Below are 23,348 nucleotides of genomic sequence, written 5' to 3'. Positions count from 1 at the left end.
GGTGGAACGAAAACTATGGATTTTAGGGAAAGTTAGGCGGGTGGGAGTGCAATAAAAACTATAGAAAAGTAAAAACAAAAAGAGGTAAAGCATTATACAACAACTATACCTAAAGAAAAACAAGACGTCAAATGAAAAGCCAAGATAGAGTTGGAGATTTCAACAGAAAATAATATTTAATGTGGTTTTAATACTGTTATTGCTTCATTATTGTTGGTTTAAAAAGAGGTATTGTGTTCATTTTATAATGGATTTAATGTGTCATGTACCGTCAGAACAAGTGTAATATGTCTATTTATAATACGAATAACAATAATAGCATCATTTTCATGTGTATCTGGTTGTAGAAGAATGGATATTAGTGTATATATGTGTGTGTGTTCATTTCTGTATCTTTTTTATTCTTTCATTTTTTTTTAATAATTTCCCAATCAGTTCTTGACTAATTATCCCATGTTTGATACATGTATGGATAGCTATTTAGTTTTTTTTGTTTTGATTGATTTAAATAAACCAGTTCCATGTATTTATTACCAAAACAGCTCTGAGAAGGACGAAAATATCTGTAGACTGACATTGTTTGGTCCTGCTCGTCTCAGGCGGATCTACTGGGCAGACTGGGACAGAGACGGACCCAAAATCGAGATGTCAAACATGGACGGGACCGAGCGGAGCGTCCTTGTCGAGGAAGACCTCGGGCTCCCCAACGGTTTGACTCTGGACGCGGACAACCAGCAGCTCTGCTGGGCAGACGCAGGCGAGGAACCGCTGCTGGAAACGTTTCAGAGAATCTCACCAATCGCCCTGACTGGCCGATCTGTGTTGATCTGCAGGAACTCAGAGGGTGGAGTGCATGGATCTGCACCGCCGGCTCAGGAGGCAAATAGTTGAAGGGATCCAATATCCATTTGCTTTGGTGTCATTTGGAAAGAATCTCTATTATACAGACTGGAAGAGGTAAAACACAAACTCGGCCTGACATGACTCCTTTTTTGAGTTAACCTAGTTGTTTATTTTCCTGCATTTGTGAGAACGTCTCTGACAGTTGCTCATCTTCGGGCTCTGAATATTCAATTAAAACTGTTCAGAAAATGCTGATGTCTGAGTTTCACTGCTTGGAGCGGCATCTTTGTAAAGTGTTGAGTTTGTGGCACTTCACAGGGAGGCAGTGGTAGCTGTGGACCGCCACACACAGACTGAGACAGACGAGTTTCTACCACAGAAACGGTCCCGGCTGTACGGCATCACCACGACTCCAACGCAGTGTTCACAGGGTAAGACTGGTGTGTTAGCGTTCACACTGAGCTGTCTGGTCCACGCCGGACCAGTCTGCTCTGTTTTGCGAGTGTGGAAGCTCTTCTGAACTCTGTTCTGCCTCAAGTCAGATTTTGCTTGCAAGTGAACTCTGGTGCAGTTGAGCAGCTGTGTGAATGAATGTGTATTTAGACCAAAACGTTTTATCTAAGACACTGCTGAGCAATGCGTGATAGTCAGAGGACTTGTAGATTTTCTTTTTTTTTTTTTCTTGGTCAGTTTGTTTTGGGCAAGTGTGAAGCTGTCGTAACTGCATGTCATCCTGCGTCTTTTTCATGTTTGGTCCATTCTAGAGACTGAAGTGCCTGAAAACAAACCAAAAGAAAGGTGCAAGCGGCATTGTGTGGCCTGTGAGCGGCTGCCACACGCCCCTCACTCCCCCCCCTTGTGCCTTTGCCACCCCAGTCAGAGCTGCATGGGACAAATTCATGTGGCGACTTTTATGTTGGTTTAATCTCCATAGCATAAATGATATGTTTGGGTTGTCAGGGGCAACAAACAGGTCTGTGTAATTTTAGGAAGAATCAGTTAGAGTACCTTTTTTGCATTTCCTTGGTGACCGTGTGTTTTTTCTTTTTTTTTGTGAAGATCACGTAAACAAAAGTGCTCTTTTCCCATATTGTGCGAAAATGTAAACATTGCCAAATGTCATACATTGCCACAAGATGGTCTCCAAGCCGTAGGTCCTGTGGCCGTCCCAAATAATGCCAAAACTTACTTTGGATATCCCCGACACTAGTGGATTTTGAACCTTTTTTTTTTTGAGTCCCTAAGAGATTTTTGCCCCATTTATTATTTTTGACTGTTTTGGTTGCTGTGATGTCCATTTTCTTTGGGTAGTGGGGGATGGAGGTGGATCACGTTGTCTACAATTTATTCTCACAGAATGGGTGCATGCTCATTTTTGTGAGTTTTGGGGGAACGTTTTGCTCAAAGATGTAAAAAGGAAGAAAAACTGAGAGAACATTCTGGTCCTTGCCGTCGTCATGAGAGCACCTCCAGTCAAATAAGAGTCTCTGATCGGTAAAAAGGTCTTAACCCTTGTGCTATCCTAGGCACTTTAACGTTGGGAGTTGGGTCATCTAGACCCACTAGACAGTGCTCTGAACCTTTTTTCTTCAATGATTTGTGATCTTCACTGGTGTCCATGGATTACATGAAATCTTTCCAACTTTGTCATGGTAGGAATAACACGTCAATGTGAGGGTGGGGTCATCTAAGATAACACAAGGGTTATGGATGTAGATCACCATATGAAATCGGAAACATTTAGCTTCAGCAATGCAGCGTCTCGGTCTGTTATCCCAAAACAATGTAGCATCTGTGCGATGTGGAGGAACAAGGCCAGTCCTCAGGGGGCCCGCTCTGCAGCCGCCAACACTGAGAGGGTGCACTGCCAGAACCGCAGGACTCCCACAGGGTTCGGCATCCATCCCTGCATGGTTGCAGACGGAGGATGTGCATAGCATAACGTGTTCCCATGTCTCACACAGACTGGCTCATGCATAAGCTGCACATTCATGTGGTTAAAGCCCTGTGCATCATAATCGGCTGCAGGCTCTTATAACATGTGCAAGGTGTAAAAATGGGAACCGGGGCAGATGTGTCCTTGGGGGGAAACGGGTGTGGCACCACAGCTGTAGCCATGAAACTGCTCGTTTATCTGGATCAAACAAAAAGTTTGTCTTCCATATTTTCTACACTCTGCAATATCAGCTGCTTGAGCGGTTCAGCACAGACAAAATAAATCAACACTGTGGCGCCTTTTCTGTCCTTCAGTCTGTTTAGGAGAATTCTTTGTTAAACTGTGTTTTAGATCCTTGATCTTCTCTCTGTTTCTTCCCGGTGCAGTCTTTAACTACTGCTCCAACAACGGCGGCTGCTCTCACCTGTGTCTGCCGCGGCTCGGAGGGTTCACGTGCCGCTGCCCCGACGTCCACGCCAGCCGGTGCGTGGAGGCTTTCCCGTGAATCTGCAGACATGCAGCTGCAAGTAAAAAGACCAAACTCGTTCTGTTGTGTGTGTGTGTGTGTGTGTTATACTTTTCTTACTTGAACGGAACTCCTCTGAATTTTTGTGGAGCTCTTGTGTACTTTTTAGTCCTTGGAGACCGTTCCAGCTTTGGGTGCCAGTATTTATGATGATGAGTCCAAAGCCACTTCCTGTCTTTTACGGCTGAACTCAGATTTTCATCTTTTTGCATCAGGGACTCCTGTGTCTAAGGTTTGTAAAAATATTTTACTAAGGGGTGAACATGAATAGATCTGTCTGAGTCTGGAAAATATACTAAAAGTATTCATTTCTGCTTTAGATGAAGAACGCAAATATTTTACATTTGCTTGAACCAGCTACACCTCATTTTTATACTCTATGCAGTTTGATATAAAATATTTTTAAATTCTAAATATTTTCAAACTTTATACAATTAAAAAATGGTCATTATTGCTCCTCTGAATAACTCCTGATTTTGAAAAAATAATGCTTGAAAACTAATTATATGAAATGAAAATACAAAAATGTATTCAATATTTTTATTATTTTTTGCAGCAGTTGCATGTAGTATCAGTAAACCTTAATTCAATCTCCATCTCTGCAGAAATTGTTTTTTTTTTTGTTGACCAACTTGGTGCCACACTGTCACCTTGTGGCTGTAGAAGTGGATTTTTCATCAAACATTTAGTTTATTTTTTTCAAACATTAATACAAAACTGTGTGATTAAAAAAAAAAACAATAAAAAAGACATTTAATTTTTTAGCTCAAAGTGACATAAAATTGTTGTTTCTTTCTTTTTTATCTAAAAGAAAAAACCGTGTGCCAAGATGAAATGATTTAAGTGAGCTCTATTCTGTTACCTAAAGCTCATCTTTTTATGTAAAAAATGATTCTATATTTGCAGTGTTTTAATGTTATTCTGTGTCTTTACTTTTTACTGAAAATTATAATTGTGAAAGTGCTTTTATGCTTGTTTGACAACTGAATTTTGTATTTTCATAAAGAAATCATCAAACTGAGGCATAGTTGTACTGTTGAATATACATTGTTTAAATGTGTTAATTTTTTTTCAAAGAACGTTTAATTTACAGTTAAACTCATAACCCAACTCATTACAAAAGCTTCCTTTAATTACATAAAAAGTACCATAATTATGTTTTTTTTTGCGTTCTCTCTTTTCTGTTCTTGAGTGTCTAGAAAAGGTGCTTAATTAAAGAAAATGTGTAAAATATTATTGAATAAAAATCAAAACTTAGTCTGTCAGAAATACAAGAATTATACTGTAGTTACAAGAAATACGGTAAGTATTGAGTCTAAAAACCCTTTTTGTCTGTCATTTTCAGAGTATTTTCTTTTTCTTCTTACGTTTTACACCAATCCATGAATCCGATGATGCTGCAGGACAACAGAGAGTAAACCTGTCCAGCTGCTTAGAATGCAACGTGCTGTGGTTAAAGATATTAATATAGAAAGAAAAAAAAACTTTTTTTTTTAAAGACAGTCTTTTAAAAAAAAAGAGCTGGATTTTCCCCCCACTTTTTTTTTAAAGTTAGGGGTTGCTATAGCAACCGCAACACTTGGCACAGCATCCCCAAGTAAATAAAAACCTAAAACTAATACTTTATTTAAAATAAATTAATTGTTCATATAATTGCATATCATCACTCGATTCCATGTTTGTCTCGTTTAAAGTGATAAAATCGCGTTGTGAAAACAGACGGTGACATACGCAGAAGCACTTTCTGAACCGACTGTGAGACCTCGCGATTGTTCCTCATTTGTTACTAATAAAGTTTATTCAATTAGAGGCAGAATCTTATCTTTTGGTTTGGCTGACTGCAAAAAAAGCGGATGGAACCTCATTAAAACTGATTGAAATGTGAACTTTTATTTAAAACACGAAGAAACAATTAATGGATGACCAATGCTGAACAACACATCTTTATTGAGACTTTTATAACTCAAAGAAGATAAGAAGGACTTTTACGTCAAAGTCACAGAGATTTTTGTCCAGAGGCAGAGATGGACTTCATCAAGTTCATGACAGGTAGAGGTTTCAACAATCATGTGTTTGGGTGTGTGCCATGAATAATCGTTTGAAATTGTTGTGAATTAAAACAAATGTTCACACAGAGGAGGTTTAATTTGAACCTTTATTTAAAATTCAATGTGTACATTTAAAGGGGGGCAAGTGAAAAATTACATTTTAGGGGCTACTCAAGGCTGATTTATGTCCATAACTAATTTCAAGCACTTTTTTCCTCTTAGTTTCTGTTGATTTGGTCTAAACACATGTAAATGTAGTCAGAAACCACGTTTTAGTATTTGTGGACCATTTGAAATATAATGGGTGGTTCCTTCTTGGAAATGTTGATTAAAAACTAAATTAGCACCCCTCCCCTCCCCCCCAAGCTACTGCGGAGAAGAAAAAATGCTGTTTTTTATCGTTCTGTTTCTTTCTGAAATTTCTTTCTAGTCTTAAACTGTTATTTGTCTTTCCATGAAATATTTTTTGGTATTTGTCACAGAAAGGTAACAAACTAAGGGATGTACAGTAGTACAGTGGTTAGCACTCTTTCCTCAGTGCAGAGATTATTGTTCGAATCCCAGCTGAGACTTTTTGGTGTGGAGTTTGCATTTTCTCCTGTAGATTTCCTCTAACAGTCCAAAAAAAAAAAAAAAGACAGAAAAAACCCTACTTTACACATAAATGGGTTATAGTATTCTAAATTGTCCCTAGGTGTGTGCGTGTGCACGTTTGCTACAGACTGGTGACCTGTTCAGCATTTACTCTGGCCCAACAGCAGCTGGATTGGCTCCAGCAGCCCTAAAACGATTCAGTGAGTTCTGAAGATGCATGAAAGTGAGAGACTCGGGCATGAAACCGTCTCTGACCTTCACGTAAGGAAGGCGTAAAGGAGTTTGGTAATAGTAAAACCTGTGCAACACAAAAGGCCTTCAGCGCTCATCTGTTTGCTCAGTTGTTGGACAGAACTAGTAAAAAAAATAACAATTATTGGAAATACTTTTAATCTGCTTAGATATCTGTAAAGTTAACTTTCTGATCATCATCTTTCCTTTATTCTTCCTAAAAGACATTTTTGAAAAAAACTTCAGGTTTCTAGTGTTTCTATTGGCCAGGACTTTCAGTTGTGAGGGAAGTTCTGTTTGATTTTAGCTTCATTGTTTTAAATTCGATTTTCAAGAATTATTTTTCCACTTTCTTAATAGATTTACATAATTTTTTTATTACATATGACATTTTAGACAAATGAGTTCATTTATCTTAACAGAAAATTATTCTAATCAAATATAATTTAAAAAAAGAAGAAAGGAAATCAAGCAAAGTCATTTATTACTTTTGTTTTAATGATAGTTTATGAACATCCAGGTTCATTAAAGTCGTCTCTGAGCCCAACAACAAGCCGATTCAGGTTTATGAAACGTAAAGTACCATTTAGATGTAATAATAATGACTAACTCTAGCAGAATCCACAAATACTCTGACGGTCTTTCCTCACTAAGGCTGTTAGGAATATTTGCATTTCTTTATGAAACCTGGGCATCTCTGAAATGGATTTTAGTTCTATAAATACAAAAAGTATAAACATTACACTGGGACTAAATGTTGAGCACATGAGCATAAAGAATGCATGAGACCCATTTTTACATCAGATCGTCTTTCTGGTTTCTGCGATTCAATGAAGTTCACTTTTCTTTTACATCTCAGCGTGAAATTTAGTTTTTGTTTTGAAACTAATCTGAAAATATGATCCTTCTCTGCTGTTTTACAGACTTTCCTCTGATTTTTTTCCTCATCGTCTAGAATTATTTTGTAAATGTAGATTTGTACTTTGAAAAACCAGAGAGAAGGAAGTTTAGAGTTTGTGGTTCTGACTTTGAACTAAAACATTTTGTGTGAAATGAGCAGGAAAAGACAAACTCATGTTTATAATGTTGCATTTACATTCCTTTACCCCTGGAAAGCTGCCTCGGCAGTTTGCAGATGTGATGAGTTCGGGTTTATATTTGCTGCTCTGGATTCAGTCCGTGGCGTTGAAGCTGTCAGTCTGTGATGCAGAATCCCGACTCCGGTCCTGTCAGGACCAGCGGACCAGCACCTGGTCTCCGTCCTCTACGGAGAAGAACTGCAGCGTTTTCTGGTCGTTGTCGATGTCAAACTCCACCCCGGCCTTCTGTGGCAAACATTTGACCATCAGCTCAGCAGACACAGATTGAACTGAGAAATCCGTCGCTGAAAACAAAGAAATGCTTCATGACAGAATAATCAACTTCAATGCAAACGCATGCGTGGTGGCAGCTAGAATTCCTCTTTTTTTCCCCCATTGGATTTTGCAGAGTTTGTTGCAGCTGCACATGATGCATGTTAGCACGCGTTACCTTGGAGGTTTTGTAGGACAGCTTCAAATCAGCTGCAGGAACCTTCAGCATTCTGTGGAGGAGCCCCTTGACTTTCTGAACATCCATAGAAGCTGCAGAGGAGAAACGAGTCCGAGTTAGATTATAAAAAAAAAAAGAAAAGTTCTCTGGAAAACTGAGCACAAAGTTCCAGATTCTACCTGGAAGCTTCTTCTCTATCGGCTTCCGGTCAGAATCGTTGGGAAACAAAAATGTGATCTCTGGCGGTGAGGAAAACAGGAAGAGGTTAGAGGATGCTGCTTGATGTACGAGGGAGAGATTAAGAAAGAGGCGGGGCTTACTGATCAGCTGGTTTTTAAGAGCGAACGGCTGCGGCTTCTTCAGTTCGCTCTCGTCCGGAGCTCCATACTCTGAAGAAAGATCATCCACAGCATCAGAAAACCTTCAAACCTGACAGTCACCCTGGATTTCTGTCTGTTTTTATTGATACAAAAAAAGCAGGAAATGCTTTTATTCTACCTACAGAGTCATATCAGACAATCTTTCACAAAAACAAAAAATAAATTAAAAAAAGTGTAAATTGAAAAAGAATATATATATATTAAGGAGCAATATTTCAATCTTTTTTGGGACAAATATTCAGACTGAAGCACTTTTTGGATGTCCTTTTTACATAGTGTGCGAGAAATAAACTGATGGAAGACTTGCAAAAAGAAGAAGGTTTTGCTACTGACATTTTGGGCTAAAACTATCAAACTCAAAGCTCTGATGTGGGGTAAATCTGGATCAACTTAAAGTAAATGGAAATAAACAAGTTTGAAAAAAGTAAACAAAAGCATTGTGAACTTAAAGCGAGATTTGAGAATTGAAACAAAACACTTATTTTAGATTTAAACAAATACTGAAATGTTAGATTAAATAAAACAGTCAATCTAAAACTGCTAACAAATTAAAATAGTTTGTCACAGATGCTGTTTTTTTTATGTTTTCTTTTTCTCCTTCATTGTGCCTCATTTTACAGTTTGAGACTTTTTGTTTGTGTTTACTCCATTCTATGTGTGGGCGGGGCTTTCATCCCATTGGCTACCAGAACATGATTGACATCTCCTGTAAACTAAAGACAAAGCAAAAAACAAAACGGCAGCTGTTACAAATAAACTTCTGTTTTTATTTGGTAAGAGTTTAAGATGAATAGCTTTTTATTCCAGTTTTCCTCAAATTGATTTTTTTTTTTCAGATGTACAATTTGTTTTTTTAAATTGTGTGTTTTTCAACTTTACAATGTGATTTCTAAAGTGGTTTTCAAATTTTCAGGTTTTTTTTCCTGAAATTACAATCTGGTTTTTCCTGATCCTGATTTGATAAAATAAAATAAATAAACCAAACACAAATAAAGAGGAAGAACGTCCTTTGTTCTGTTTTCAAAGCATTCCCTCTGCTCTTTTCATTAGGATTATGCCGTTTTATACGGGCATAGATTCTCAAAAGTGACTTTAAGCGCAATTTTCTTTTATAAATGTCCTCCATCAGAAAAATGCCATAAAAAAATGTTAAAACACCATTTTTTTTTACTGAAGTGGTGTTTAAGGTGCTGTGGAAGAAAAATTGACACATTTCCTTTAGTTTGACTTATTCTAAACTTTATAAATAAGATGACTTGTTTCATTAATGTGATATAAGAACCATATTGCACTGAAATATACCTATTTGGTGAAAATATGGAGAAATACGTCACAGCTGTATGAGCTTTCTAACATATTTCTGGAGACGCTGCAGTTGATGTTTGTGTTGCTGTTGGAAAAGGTGGAAACGTAACACAAAAATAAAGAGAAGCCTCCAAAACAAACCGTAAAGGAAGTAAATGTCCTTAAACCTGTTCGCCGTTCTTCACGATTCTATGAAATCACTTCAACATCATCTGAATTTAGGGAGACTTACTGTCAATGAGTTTTTGATAACATGGATGCTGCTTGATGAAGTCAGCGTTGGGCTGGCCCGGCCCCCCTGCCTTTAGCCACTCCTCCCCAAACATCTTGATGTAGTCAAGCTCCGCCCCCCTTCTTTCATCAAAAATGATCTAAAAATAAAAAATAATAATAAATAAATTACACAGATGACATTAATATGGAATTTATTTAGTCTCAATAATCAGAAATGCACACAACCTGTCTCACAAATACACACGCTCTGATTCACAACTGTAATTTTACGCAAACGAGCAACTTAGATTTGGAACACACATGTTGTGTTTCACAAAAACACAATAAAAGTTTCAGAAATGCTTCACAAACATGATTTTTTTTAGGCACACTTGTAATATGAACTCACAGATCGTGTGAATGGCAGCAGAGTCTGCCTTTACAAACTCCCTCTCATTTGAGAATCTTCCCACATTTGTGAGAGAAAATCCCTGCAGTGAATTTTGAGTCTCTCCTGACGCAGCAGGTCAACTAATGTCATCATTGGCTAATGAATCTGCCAATCAAACTCATCACCAAAGCAGGAAATGCTCACTTGAAGATCCACACCTTGAAGAAACATAATTACCCCAAATAAAAAATGAGGCTTAACTCACCGTGCAGTTGTTCAGAAACACCAGTTGTTCCAGTTTGGCGATGACCATCTGCCTGGCTGTGTTTGGGTTTCCGTCTTTGCTCAAAAGGCGATTACCTTGGCATGAAAATCTAACTAAACTGGACAGTTTGGCCAGCTCGTCCACAACAAACCACTGAAAGTTGGAGAGAGACGTCATTAAAATCAGTTTGTTTCTAGAGCAAAACTAAAGCTGGTTTTCACTTTGAATAATTTTGTGGATGAATCATGAAAATGTTGGAACATCCACCAGGGCTTCGTCCCACACTGACCTCCGTGATGTTGTTGTTATTCAGATTTAGAGAGGTCAGAGCAGGAAACATGACCGTCTTTTGTCCTACAGAGAAAATATCCAAAAGATCTGAACATGTTTTTCATTTGATGTCCCTCCCAAAAAAACAACAAAAAAACAACACAATTATTGAAAATATTTAAAGGAATGGCTCATTTTACCAGGAGCAGCATCTTCAAATCCAATGACAGAAATTCCAGTTGTGGAGAGGTTGAGCTTCTCCAGCCTGCAGCAGAGAGAACATCATCACTTCTGCTTCACCTGATGTTAAATTAATGTTTCATTAGACAAAACAAAAAAAAACAACTTCCTTCCTCTTTGTGGTTCATTTTTTAAAAACAGTTTTTTCTCAGCTTTGCTGCATTTTAAGATATGAGGAAAATTTTTTCCTATAGGCAACGTTGACCTAATTTAATTATTCAACAGAAGGTTAACATATCTTGCACTTTTATATAACCAGAAAGGGCTTTGAATGTCCTTTTATTCGTTGTAAGATCAAAAGTAGAGCCGTGTGTGAATCATCCAATCATTATCGTCCTCTTAGTTTGTCACTTTTCTCTCACAATGACCAAAAATTTTACATTAAAAGGAGCAAAAAATGAAATAAAGATCAGAAAAATGGCTCAGCAGGATATTGATCAATTAAAAAAACAATCATCCAATGAATCAAGCGCTTCTCCCCACTAAAAACTAAATAAAACCATACAAATGTGTGTTATTGCTGATAATAAGCCCCATCATGGTGGATGTACCTGTTCAGGGCAGATATACTGAGCAGAGTGTCTTCCACTAGAGGATTGTTGGCGAGGTTGAGACTTTTGAGCGACTGCAGGACTCCTTCCGGTCTTTTAGAAACGGAAAACAAGAAAAAAACTGTTTAAGAAAAAAAAAGAACAAAAGCGTGAGCTTGAAGGAAAGAACACAGGCGAGGAGTTTTTACCTTTGAAGCTCTGTGATGTTGTTTGCTTCTAAAATCAGTTCTTCCAGTTGAGGCCACATGGGGGCGCACTTCAGAATCTGAAAAAGAGGATTAAAGAATCACCGATCATCTTTTTATCATCCAACCAGCATTGTCCCACAGTACCTACCTCTTTTGGTTGGTGAAAAGTTTTTCATTTTTTAATATTTCATTTTGATTTCTGATTTTTTTTTTTCACTTTTGTTTTTTACGTTTTGCAATTTTGTTTTGTCTTCTAAAATGTAATACTGCTTATTAACATGTTTCATTTTTATTTTTGTGATCTTAAAAATGTTTTTTTATTGAGTGATTTGTTGAATGATTTGAACTTCAGGGCCACCGTAGTTTACTGTTGATTCATCTAACAAACCCAAAACAAACATGGTTCCATACTTTCATTTTTAAGTGTCTTTTTCTTTTTTAAATCTGCTTCAAGAATTCTTTAGATCAGTGTGAGATTTTCAGAGCCGAAGTCCTCTTTGTCCTTCATAAAAATCACACCACCAACCAAAAATGTAACTATAGAAACAACAGTCTATAGTCTTTATTAACAACATACAGTCATTCTTATCTTATCAAAAGTCATGTATTCAAAGTATTTTATGTGTTTTTGCATTTCTAACCACCCCGAGTGAAATCTGGACCTGTTTGGATGATATCCTTGTAATGGTTCATGTTTTTAAGACCAATTCGTTGAATGATTTCCCATGATGCATCTGGCTGACAAAAACTGCTATAGATGATATTCAGTAAATTTAAAAAAATTCAGTGAATTTTTAAAAGACTTAAAAAAGTCAGACTTAAAAAATGATGTTTAAAGGAACCGGACATGTTACCAGTGCTATTGTGCAAAGACTGTATGTTTGTGAAGATTTGACGCCAATTTAGTTTGTTTACACATTTAACCCTTGTGCTATCTTAGATGACCCCACCCTTACATTGACGTGTTCTCCCTACTATGACAAAGGTGGATAAAAGTGGAAAGATTTCATGTAATCCATGGACACCAGTGAAGATCACAAATCATTGAAGAAAAAAGGTTCAGCCCACTGTCTAGTGCAGGAGTGGGCAAACTTTTTGACTCTGGGGCCGCAAAGGGTTCTAAAATTGGTCACAAGGGCTAAACCCGAGATGTGGGAATCCACTTTATAAGAGAAAGAAAAGGAAAAAATGATTTTCCAACTCGGGATATGCACTTAAACAAAAAAAAACAAAACAAAAAAAAAAAAAAATCTTCCAAGATCCCATGAATGCAGAATATCTTTCTGCTCCCAGACAATAATAAATTGATTTCAATGTGTTTGTAGAGCACCATCTATGGGTAGACACCAAAATTACAGGGAAGATAAAACATTACTAAGGATTATCAATATGCTTTATTCCAGTTTGGCGGGCCAGATTTAATGGCTTGATGGGCCGCATGTGGCCGCCGGGCCGTAGTTTGCCCACCCCTGGTCTAGTGGGTCTAGATGACCCAACTCCCGACGTTAAAGTGCCTAGGATAGCACAAGGGTTACAGCATCACTGCAGCAGATAAAACTCTTTAAACTTTAATAAAGCAAACCTATTGCTTGTAATTATGGAGCGATAGTAAAAGCTAAAACACAAAGAGGTAGTTGCATGCAGTGCGAGTGCATGAGTCTGTACCTGTGGCCAGGTGAGCTGACATTGGTTGAGTGCGAGCGTTTTGAGGTTGCAGAAAGCCTGGCTGTGAACTGAGGGCTCAGAGGGCAAAGTTAGCCTGTTCCTGCTAAAAAACATAAACGGCAAACAAAAGACATTTCAGAGGACGGAGGGCAAACCTTTGAAATGAGGCTCATTTGTTCTGAGGAGGACTTACTGGAGCTGCAGTCCTTCTAGTTTGACCAGCTGTTCGGTGATGGCAGCCACGTCCTCCCAGCGGGACAGCAGAGTCCCGCTCAGGTCCAACCAGCAAACGTCTGATCGCTGTTGTTAAGGCGCTGACGGTCTTTCTACAAGCTCTGGAAGTGGCATCACCTCCTCATTTGCATAATTACACACTAAAATGTGCTTTGAAATGTCATAAACGATGAAGAAAAAACAGACGTATTTTGTTGACAACACAGGCCTTAAAAAAACTCTTAAATTCGTTTTTTGATGTTCTGCAGTTGGATTTTTAGTCCGGGCCGTTTCCTGACATGGTTTTGTATTTTGGGTTTGTTTGGGATCTTCTTTGTTCATGCATGACTCATGTCATGACCAGGATGGAGAGGACCGAACTGCTTCTTCCATATGAGGATGCGTGAGGTTCTCTTTTACAGTTCAAGCTGCAAGTGTTTGCTAAGATGACAATGACATGTTATCCTTAACATAAGCCTGAGTCCATCACCATGGCAACACAAAGATATTCCATGCAGCAGAAGTATGTGAAAACTTGATGAATGTTGCATCAAAAATCCAAAAACTGAATTCCCTCATCTTTTCTGCAGCTCCAGTTACACATCTGATGAACAATTATTAAGAATTAGACAGAATTTGAAAAGACGACAAGTGATCCATAGTTAGACATTTGGGAGAACCCAAAAGGAGAAGGTCTGCTCCTTAAATACCCACTCGGATCCTATTTGGATCTCATGTCAAAGCGTTCCTAGTAGTCTTTTAATTAGGATTATGCAGATTTTAATGCAATCTTTTTCTTCAACCCGTGGAATAAAAGCTGAAAGTCTGCACTTTTATGGCATCTGAGTTGTTTTATTTAAAATTCACTGTGGTGGTAATGTACAGAAACTAAATTAGAAAAAAATGTGTCTCTGTCCAAATCTTTATGGTCCTGACTCTATGTACATATTGTTCCGACTCACTGAGGCCGGGAAAAAAGATACTGTAAAGTGTCTTCCTGATCTCTCCAGCGGCGCCCGGTCCGTTCACCTCAAAGCCGCTCAGCACCACTGATTGAAGTTTCTGAAAACTAAACACAAGAAACCCCAAAACATCATGAAGACGCATGACCAAACGTTCATGACAAAATCTGTTTGTGAAAGACAGTTTAGGAGCAAAAGATAAACTGAATCCTGCTTGTGGTTTTTTTGTGCTTTCTGTAGTTTGTTTTTGGTGTTTAGCAACTTTAGCGTCAGTTCTTTTTAACTTTCTTTCAATTATGTTTGAATGATCACACTTTTACTATTTATTTAGTTTCTTTTAATGTTTTCTGTTTGGCACTTTGAATTGTCTTTGTACACAAAATGTGCTACATAAATAAACTTGCCTTAAACCAAGTTTACGGAGAAGTCTAGACTGTGTTTAATATTTTAACCTTGATGCCATGCGGTAAATTAGAAACTACTATCGAGGTCATTTCATCAAGGCTTTCTGCTTTTATGAAGGATTTTTAAGAGCTGAATTAAGTCTTGTCACATGATTCTCCCATTGCGTCTTTGATTGGATCCATTGTGTAATTTTGGCTTCTTGATTGGCTTAGAAGTTCACTCGTCTGCTTATTTGGACCATCTATAAGTGCATTCAATAAAATGCACAATAATTAATGCTTTTATGATTAAATGTCTTTGCTTTTATAACACTAAATGTAAATTGAAGTAAAATTAATAACAGAAAAAACAGCAGAGCAACAATTACAGCAGCATCCCCAGAACACCAACACACCTCAGACAGAATTATTCTGAATGCAGTTTGGATCCGGCCGGACACAGAGATTCAGTAAAACCAACAATCCATCATCCAGAAACATCTCACCTGCGCTCCTTCACACCTGCCCAATCCAGCTTCCTGCAAGAAACTGAGACGTTCTCACTCAGGACTGCCTCCGGGTCGATCAGGTACACCTGTTGCACAGCGGTCAGGAAGTCCACTCCAAAAGTCACCTTGGCCGGACGGACAAAGGAACCCCCTGTAGGGTGACTAGAGTAGAATAGAAAGATTCAGATACCAAGTGCCCTGCTTCTACAGCTTCCTCCAAGTTCTAACTGTTGGACACAAATGTTACTTTCTCAGCCAGTGTTTGACAGAAGCAGATGGGGATCACCTGCATGTAAAATATTGAACGCCGTTGTGGCTTCCGTCATGTTTGCCTCTCTCTGGGTTATCCCACTCTACGCCGAGCCACAGGCCTAAAACAAAACAAAAAAAAAATGCAGAAATTAAAAACCATCAGAATATCTACTTCAAAATCCTTTCTTGCTTGTGTTTGATGTCTGGTTTCTAATCTAAAGGAATCCATTTATTTTCTATCAGTGCTGTGGATTTTTTGGCGATTGGTAACTAACAATTTGTAGCTGATGCAGCGTTGGTTGGCTTGTCTGCAGATGCTGATGCATGGTTCAGACCTGACCAGAAATATCACGTCGACCTCAATAAGTTAAGAAAAAAGGTAGTTTCCCGCCTTAGTGCTGGTCTGCAGGACTTAAAGTCCCACTCTGATCATCTTTTGATCTACTTTAAAAGTGTTCAGAAAACCTGTGTGGGGTATTTTAGGACATAGTTTCTGCAGAGCGACTCGGCTCAAAATTGAGCATGAATTGAGAGTTGCAGCAACAAACCTGCAACCTCATTTCGAAAAAGATGTGTAGCACAAAGCAGACACATTGCAGCCATTAACACAACTTTTTGTTTATTTTTGCACATAGGTTTACTTTTCTTGTTCTTGCAAAGTGGACGATCCTCTCTTTTTATTTTATTTTTCTAGTCTATAGCAGCAGGAATGTTTAAGATCTTGATATGGTATTAAAGTTTAACATATTTGGCTTATTTTGTCACATTTGTGTCACGGTGGGGATGAACATCTGTCCTCCTCCAAAGGGGGGAAACAAGAGAAAAAGCTTGAGAAGCACTGAATTAACCTATGAATCATGTTTCTGGATGGTGGGAGGATGTCGGAGAAAACCCAAACACGGTGTTCTGTTTCAGATCCCCAGTCGGGCCTTGAAACGGGGAACTATTAGGTGTGAAGCAAGAGCGCAAACCACTGCGCCACCTGTACACACTGACTCTATTATATGTACCATAAAATCAGTGAACATTTGTAGTGCAAGAAGAAACAGCATCAGTCCATTTTAGATGGTTAGAGTGGATGCATGGATTGCTAATCGTGGGATAAATAAATAAGCATCGTCATAGATCCTACCTGATGTGGGGGGCACCGGACCCACATACCGGACCGTGGCTCTCTCCCCGTCGCAGGACACTCGTCTCCCCACTGCGTTTACAGGCACCTCCAGCTCAGTGCCTTCGCTGCCCATGACGCCCTCCTCCTCCAGACGGACCGACCCGAACCACAGAGAGATCCAGATGAAAAACCGGGGTGTCAATAATTTTAAGCACAACAACAACAAGGCAGCCGTTCGAAGTCAGTTAAATGTTTGATCTCATTGCCTAAAATGTTCATTTATCTGCACAGGAAAAAGCCCATAATTTAGAGTTAATTTGCTTCGAAAATCTTCAGAGATAATTTTATCCAAACATGTTCTGAAAATGTTTGTCATTGCTTGTAGTCGCTTACCGGAAACGGCTTATTTCGAAGTTGTACAAACTTCCGGCATGGAAGTGCTTACAAAATCATTTGTTTTTAAATTATATCTAAATATTTGGGTCATCTTGTGTTAAATACTTGTTATTCTTTTATGTTTCTTATTGTAATTTACTTTCTATTTTCATCAAACTTCCTATAGAGATATATATGTTTTGGGGGAGGGGGCATAGGAACGTTGTATATTTGTTTCGCGAGGGAACTAATTTAAAGGCGAACTGTACCGAGTCAGGAAAGAAAACGTGCGAACAGTGTTTAACATGTTTTTAAATTTTGTTTTTTTAGAAACGTGTTTGTCTGACATTTGACGTTGAAAGGTGGTCATTGTTTATTTAAACCACAAACCGTTCTACGTTTAACAGTGAGGTTGGAATATTTGAAAGAAAACCATGAAGAAAAAAGCTCACCGCAGGTTTGTTTACACATTTATTTCCACCCACATTAAAAAAAAAGATAATTAGGAAAAATACTTAAGGCGAAAAGGGTTTTTATGCATATAGCAATTGTTTATGTGAAGTCCAAACGGAGGAGCCCTAAGTTTATACTTTGTTTAATGAGCTCGTGCGAAAAGATGTTTTCTGTCACTTTTGCTGGAATTATCTGAATAAAGTTTGATCATTAGACATAACAATACATAATTGTAGAAATTGCAAACAGTAGTGTTTTAGCGTCCCGGCTGGCTAGTATTGATTATTTCATCCACGTCTGTCTGTGTCTTTCTTTCCTCAGAGGAGATTCCTCATCTGAACTGCAGTCCTCTGACTATGTTGTGGGTCAGGTGTCTGGCAGTTTATTCCAGCAAAACTCTGCTGCTTCTGGGTCACTTTCAGTGTTATTCAGCACAGCTGCAACATCCTCATCTCTTCTGTTCCAACCTGCTCCAAAGGTACACGACATACCTTCAAAGTTAACATTGGGGGCCCCGATCACGTCATTCTTTCTGAAGGAACTAAACAAACCGTTTTATTAAGTGTCCTTTCATTTTAGCAAAGTGTAAACTGAAGGTTGTATCTTATTTGCAACAGTTAAGCAAATAATTTAGAGCATTTACCAGTAATTTACAAAACGAATTCACAAAATGTCGATTTCTTCTTAGTTTTAAAGTTGGACCACCTGTAATGCTATAAAAATGAAATGTGTTTTGGATTCTGGCAGCTAATTCCGAGGAGTGTGGAAAGAGAGGAGCTGCAGAAAGGAAGTGCAGATGGAATAAGACAAGAGAAACAGAAAAAGAAGAAGCCTCCCAGAGAGAGCTCTGTCGCAGAGCAGAAAGTTGAAAACAGGTACCCAGATTCATTCACTTTTCTGTTTTGCTCTTTAAAGACCCACTCCTATAAAAATTGTGTTTTTAACAAGTTCTTGTGGCATTGTTTTTATGCTGGATGGCATATAAAAAAGATAAAACTTAAAATTACATTCTTGAGGATTTCTTTAGTCGAATCGCTGTGAATCAGGATCAGATAAAAAGAAAAGGTTGTTTGCAAAGATCATATTTGTGATGTAGAAAGTATGCTGGGTGCGCCACAATCTCCCTGCTCTGAACTCTCGGGCGGGGTTCCTCTGCGCCAACAGTTCCACCTGCAAGTCAGAGGCGAATTTCTAATGAACTCCTGTCGCCTTGTAGAAACTGTGTCTGTGAAAACAACACAACTTCTTTTTTTTTTGGCTAAAAACAGCATAATCAGTATTAAAAGGCCACTGGGAACATTTTGAAAATGGATCAAAAGACGATCGGAGTGGGACTTTAAACCATCAGGTTTATTTTAAAGCTATATCTCTGTTTTTTTTTTTCTTGATTTGTCTTTGCTGCTGGTTTTTAGGGAGAGCAGCTTACGGGAAGCAGATGACGAAGAACAAGATGATTCTTCAGTGAAGAAGAAGATTAAGAAGAGGAAGGTGTTGGAGTTGGACAGAGAGCAGGATGCAGAGTACTGGGTGCTGAAGAGGCAGAAGATGAAAGCCAGAAAACACGAGGAGGCAACAAAGACGAAGAGGACGGTGTTCGTCGGCAACCTTCCTGTCACCTGCACGAAGAAGGTCCTTCTGCAGAATATTATCGGTTTAGACTTAAAAAAAAACCCTGAAGCCTCAGCTATCCTTTTAAATAACAGAAACTGAAAAATTCAGACAATATCTGAAGACTTTTTGCAAATGAAAGTTCGTATCAATTAAATTCATGCAGCTTCTGTGCTTTACTGTTGAAAGCATGATCTGCGGAAAAAGGATTTTTATGGTTTTTGATGCTTTGATGACTAAAAATACTTCTTAAGAGAAAGTCTCTGACGTGAGCGGAGCACAAATGTAGTTATAACCTGTGACGTGTTTGATCTGTCACATTTGAAAACATTTGTTTGTGTTTTTTATCATCGACTGTGCACAGATTTGATTTGTTATTCATTTTTTGGCCACTTTGCAGACCGTGTTGAATCTCTTCAAGGATAAAGGATCCATTGAATCAATTCGCTTTCGCTCTCTGGTAAAATAAAAATAAAAGCACAGATTCTTCAGCAAGATTTCCGTTTGAGTTCTCATTTTGACTGTGATTTCTTTCATTTTGTGACTGCAGGTCAGAGAAGATCCCGCCATGTCTCGAAAACTTGCAGCTATCAGGTACATTCCTGGGCAAATTTAGTGATTTATTTTTTCCTGCTGAGTTAATATAAAAATAATATTTAGATTACATATGTGTCTCTTTTGTATTTGGTGTGAATTTGGTCTGGCTTTAGAATCTGGTTTGACCTGCTATCTGGATCAAACGGCTGAATAGCTCCAGAGTTTGCTCGCCATTTTTGTTGCACCGCTAATGTTATTTTAGGCGTGTGAGGGGCTGTAATCTAGCAGTTCAGTGTGTAATCGGAAAACTCTGTTATGGATGAGGGGAAGGGGAACGGGGTGCTCCACGCTAATTGTCCCTGCCCCTCTGCAGAAACTATGTCCTAGAAAACGACAAAGGGTTTTAGATTATAGCTAAAACGGCATAATCATTATTAAAAGATCACTGAAACGCTTTAAGAACAGATCAGAAGAGGATCGGAGTGGGTTTTTACCTGGCACTGTTTTTAAACATCATAGACTGTCGTGGTGTACCACAAGGATCTATTTTAGTCCCACTCTTCATTTTTTTTCTGGATTGTTTTTCTTTTCCGTGGACATTTTCACCTGATTTCTGAAAAGTAGGTTAACGGCAGTTGAATGGAGTTTAAAAACCAGCTCAGTTCAGTTTCTGGGTGGCAGCTTTGCTCCTGTTCTGCTTTCACATCTGCAGAGATCTCTTTTAATCTGGATTATCGTGTCAGTTGAAGAGCCTGTTTCTTCCTTGAAATTCTTTTTATTTATTTTGCTTTCCAGACGACAAGTTCATCCTCAGAGGAAAAGCATGAACGCCTATGTGGTGTTTAAAGAAGAGGCGGGGGCCATCAGGGCTTTGGAGAGGTGCAGCCTTTTTCGGACATAATCCCAGATTATAAATTGACTCAGTATTTGCCAAACTGTCACTTTGATTCAACAGCAACGGCATGGAGGTGGAGACGAACTACAACATCCGAGTGGACAGAGCGACAGACGGCTCCTCTGTGAGTTTACAAACTGAAATAACTTGCCGAGTCGACAAAAACGCAGGAGTCTGATGAGAAATGTTCTGTCCCGCAGCACGATCACAAGCGGTCCGTTTTTGTTGGGAATCTGCCGTTTGGTGAGTTGTTGGATGACAAAACTCGTGAAACACTGCAAGATCAGAGATTTCAGATGTCAGGAACATGTTTTGTTTTTTTTTGAGCAGATATACATGAGCAGGCATTCCGAAAGCACTTCGAGACCTGCGGGACAGTGGAAGCAGTGCGACTGGTGCGGGACAAGGACTCAGGACTGGGAAAAGGATTTGGATACGTCCTGTTTGAGGTAAGATGAACCAGAACCATCAAGCAGTTCTCTTTGCAGCATGGAAGTTTCTTTTTAGCCATAAGTAAGGTTGTAATTTGTGGTTGAATGTTTTTAAGTACATCTAGTTTTAGTCTGTCCCACTGCTAAACTGAAGGTTTGTTTTTTTCAATTCTTCTTTCTTTCTGCGCCTTTGAGCGAAAATTACGCACAAACTCAAAAACTCACCAAAATTGGCACCAAAAAATGATGAGAAATCGTTAAAAACATGAGTGGGGCCAAAATCTCTTAAGGAGCACAAACTGATATTTTCAAATCCACTAAAAAAAAAAAACACTTGTGTCCAAAAGAAGTTATGCACTTATTATGGGATGGCCATTTTGTGGCAAAGTGTAAAATTTTGACATTTCCCATTAATATGGGAAAGAAAACTTCTGTTCTAGCGATCTTCACAAAACTTCACACATTCTGCCAGAATAAGTTTACAACCATGAAAGAAGGTTTATTGACCTTTGATCTCACAGAGATTTAAAAAAAAAACATCTTTAATATCAGCTCCTCTTAGGAATTTTGATCCATCGCCTCCCAACCAATGGAGCATCACTGGGATGCTACTCGATAAAATAACAACAAAAAAACAACATTTGCACATTTTGAACGGCATTCACTTGGCAAGCTTGCAAAATTGGCGTTTTCCTGTTGGCTCGCACTTTATTCTCTGTAATGTTATGAACATATAATGCATTAAACTTTGCTTCAAGCTGAAGGAAAGAATATGACATGCGCTCTGTTGCCAAGGAAATCCAAAATGTTACTTTTGTAGTTTCGTCAGACAATGACATAAATCTGTTCGCCACCGCAAGGTGATCAAAAACTAAACTTGTTGCTATGGAGATAAAAGCAACAGAAAGACGCCGTTTGGAAAAGTGTTTTTTTTTTTTCTTCTTCTCCGTCATGAATGTGTCGTGTGCAGCAGCCGGTCAGCCAGTGGCAGGACGACACCTCCTGCAGCTTTAATTGAGATTGAGTCTCCCTGTTGCAGAGCGCAGACTCGGTGCAGCTCGCACTGGAACTGAACGCCTCCAAGCTGGAGGGACGCTCCATCCGCGTGAAGAGGTCCGTGAAGAAGGAGAAACAGAAAAACCAAACCGGCGGCAAAGAAACCGCCAAGAAACCCGCAAAGAACAAACGTTCATGGCAAGACAAAAGTCCCGGACGCTTCAAATCTTCCAAAAAGGTTTTTGGCAATCAGCAGAAGTCCGAAAAAAAGTCCACCTCCTTTAAAGGCGAGATGGTAGATCCAAGCAAAAAGCCTAAAAAGAAAGGTCTAAAGAAGAAAGGAAAGGCAAAGAACAGGGTTCATATCTGAACTGCTGAAGAGACTTTCTGCTTTTTACCGGAACTTTTTGTTCTGCCGGTCATTAAGATCTCTCAGTACGGAGATCCGAGGACCCCACCAGACCATCCGTTCCCTCATTTGTCCAAAAATCAGGGAAAGATTCTTCTGCAAACGCTGTCATCTACGGGGGAAATGCGTTCCTGCAGCCGGCAGCGTCACTTCTGACCCAGAACCCGATCATGTTTCTGTTGCATCTGCTGTTCCGTGTCAGTTTGATTTCTAAAGAAAACATTTAATTCACAGAAAGCTCCAGGAATCAACATTTCTGTAAAACAAAATAATAAAATGTTTTCAAAATACGGAGGACACGGTCATCATTTTATAAACTTCATAGAAGTCATTAACGCAAAATTAACTTTAAAAATCTGAAACCAAACTAATAAAATGATAGATGCTGGAAATGTGTTCATATTTATAGATATATGTAGGCCAATTGGCTGCAAAGGTGGTGTAGTGGTTAGCGCTCATCAAAAAGGCCCTGGTTTGAACCCCAGCTGGGTTCTTCCTCCCACAGTCCAGAAACATGCTTCATAGGTTGACTGGTGACTCTAAAATGTCCCCAGGTGTGACTGTGAGGGTGGGGCGTCCCGTTCAGGGTGTGCCCCACCATCGCCGAATAGCTGAGATAGGCTCCAGCAACTGGAGATGTTTGATCCTGAAAGGGATTCAGCAGGCTCCAAAAAAGGATGGGATAGTCTATTTAGGATAACTAGTGTTAACTTTTGTTGTATTAATTCAAAATATGCTAAGTCATAAACAGTTTTGCAATTAGAAGCTTAAGAATCTCACAACCACAGTTAGCAGAGCTTCTGATAAAAGAGCAACGGAAGCCTCTAGGCGATAATAAAATTGTATTTTTGTTTTAAGCGTGTTCTTGTGACATTTTTCTCTTGAGGGAAGACATATGTAAACAAAATTTAGTAAAAAAACTCCATTTGAGTATTTCTTTGTTCAAATGAATAATAATGGATTGGATTTACGTTTTTCCAGACGCCTAAAGCGCTTCCAATGTGTCCGTTATTCATTCACTCCTCCTTCATGCTT

The 23,348-nt window shown here is 38.8% G+C and overlaps 3 protein-coding genes across 5 annotated transcripts in view; 2 read left to right on the top strand and 1 right to left on the bottom strand.

Moving 5' to 3' along the window:
• The window catches only part of LOC101171549 (nidogen-1), a 40,036-nt gene extending 35,474 nt beyond the window's left edge, over window positions 1–4,562 (top strand). For both annotated transcript variants that reach the window (XM_011481096.3, XM_020704775.2), the window contains 4 exons: window positions 600–757; window positions 834–957; window positions 1,162–1,274; window positions 3,166–4,562. In XM_011481096.3, coding sequence (XP_011479398.1) covers window positions 600–757; window positions 834–957; window positions 1,162–1,274; window positions 3,166–3,284 — 514 coding nt within the window. In that variant the 3' untranslated portion in view covers window positions 3,285–4,562. The remainder of the gene's footprint in view (window positions 1–599; window positions 758–833; window positions 958–1,161; window positions 1,275–3,165) is intronic.
• Window positions 4,563–5,442: 880 nt separating this feature from the next.
• Window positions 5,443–17,027, bottom strand: tbce (tubulin folding cofactor E). 2 transcript variants are annotated; one of them, XM_004065609.4, is made up of 16 exons: window positions 16,628–17,025; window positions 15,530–15,614; window positions 15,241–15,405; window positions 14,373–14,458; window positions 13,370–13,469; window positions 13,177–13,279; window positions 11,512–11,588; window positions 11,324–11,416; window positions 10,733–10,797; window positions 10,552–10,616; window positions 10,263–10,415; window positions 9,626–9,764; window positions 8,029–8,097; window positions 7,888–7,947; window positions 7,709–7,800; window positions 5,443–7,503 (listed from the first exon to the last, which is right to left on the bottom strand). In XM_004065609.4, exons 1-16 carry the CDS (start codon window positions 16,740–16,742, stop codon window positions 7,408–7,410), a joined length of 1,563 nt encoding a protein of 520 aa, XP_004065657.1. In that variant the 5' UTR covers window positions 16,743–17,025; the 3' UTR covers window positions 5,443–7,407. The 2 variants fall into 2 exon arrangements, with proteins under 2 accessions (XP_004065657.1, XP_011479516.1); XM_011481214.3 differs by having other exon boundaries at window positions 7,446–7,562; window positions 16,628–17,027.
• Window positions 17,028–17,228: 201 nt separating this feature from the next.
• Window positions 17,229–22,611, top strand: rbm34 (RNA binding motif protein 34). Its single transcript, XM_004065534.4, has 11 exons — window positions 17,229–17,441; window positions 17,759–17,915; window positions 18,185–18,312; window positions 18,850–19,066; window positions 19,446–19,505; window positions 19,596–19,639; window positions 20,378–20,461; window positions 20,538–20,601; window positions 20,678–20,720; window positions 20,808–20,926; window positions 21,948–22,611. The coding sequence occupies exons 1-11, from the start codon at window positions 17,419–17,421 to the stop codon at window positions 22,272–22,274; spliced, it is 1,266 nt and encodes a 421-aa protein (XP_004065582.1). The 5' UTR covers window positions 17,229–17,418; the 3' UTR covers window positions 22,275–22,611.
• The last annotated feature ends 737 nt before the right edge of the window (window positions 22,612–23,348 follow it).

Source organism: Oryzias latipes, chromosome 1, assembly GCF_002234675.1.
Source record: "Oryzias latipes chromosome 1, ASM223467v1".
In the NCBI taxonomy this organism is placed as follows: Eukaryota; Metazoa; Chordata; class Actinopteri; order Beloniformes; family Adrianichthyidae; genus Oryzias; species Oryzias latipes.
Note: the sequence above shows the minus strand (reverse complement) of the source record. Positions and strands in the feature narration are given on the sequence as shown.

Excerpts from the sequence above, each read along its gene's own strand:
- tbce (XM_004065609.4), bottom strand. The coding sequence starts at position 16,742 with ATGGGCAGCGAAGGCACTGAGCTGGAGGTGCCTGTAAACGCAGTGGGG. Across the intron at positions 10,617-10,732 it reads ATTTGAAGATGCTGCTCCTG|GACAAAAGACGGTCATGTTT; the intron begins GTAAAATGAGCC and ends TTTTCTCTGTAG. Across the intron at positions 9,765-10,262 it reads TGTTTCTGAACAACTGCACG|ATCATTTTTGATGAAAGAAG; the intron begins GTGAGTTAAGCC and ends TTTTATTTTTAG.
- rbm34 (XM_004065534.4), top strand. The coding sequence starts at position 17,419 with ATGAAGAAAAAAGCTCACCGCAG. Across the intron at positions 19,506-19,595 it reads CAATTCGCTTTCGCTCTCTG|GTCAGAGAAGATCCCGCCAT; the intron begins GTAAAATAAAAA and ends TTGTGACTGCAG. Across the intron at positions 19,640-20,377 it reads CGAAAACTTGCAGCTATCAG|ACGACAAGTTCATCCTCAGA; the intron begins GTACATTCCTGG and ends TTTGCTTTCCAG.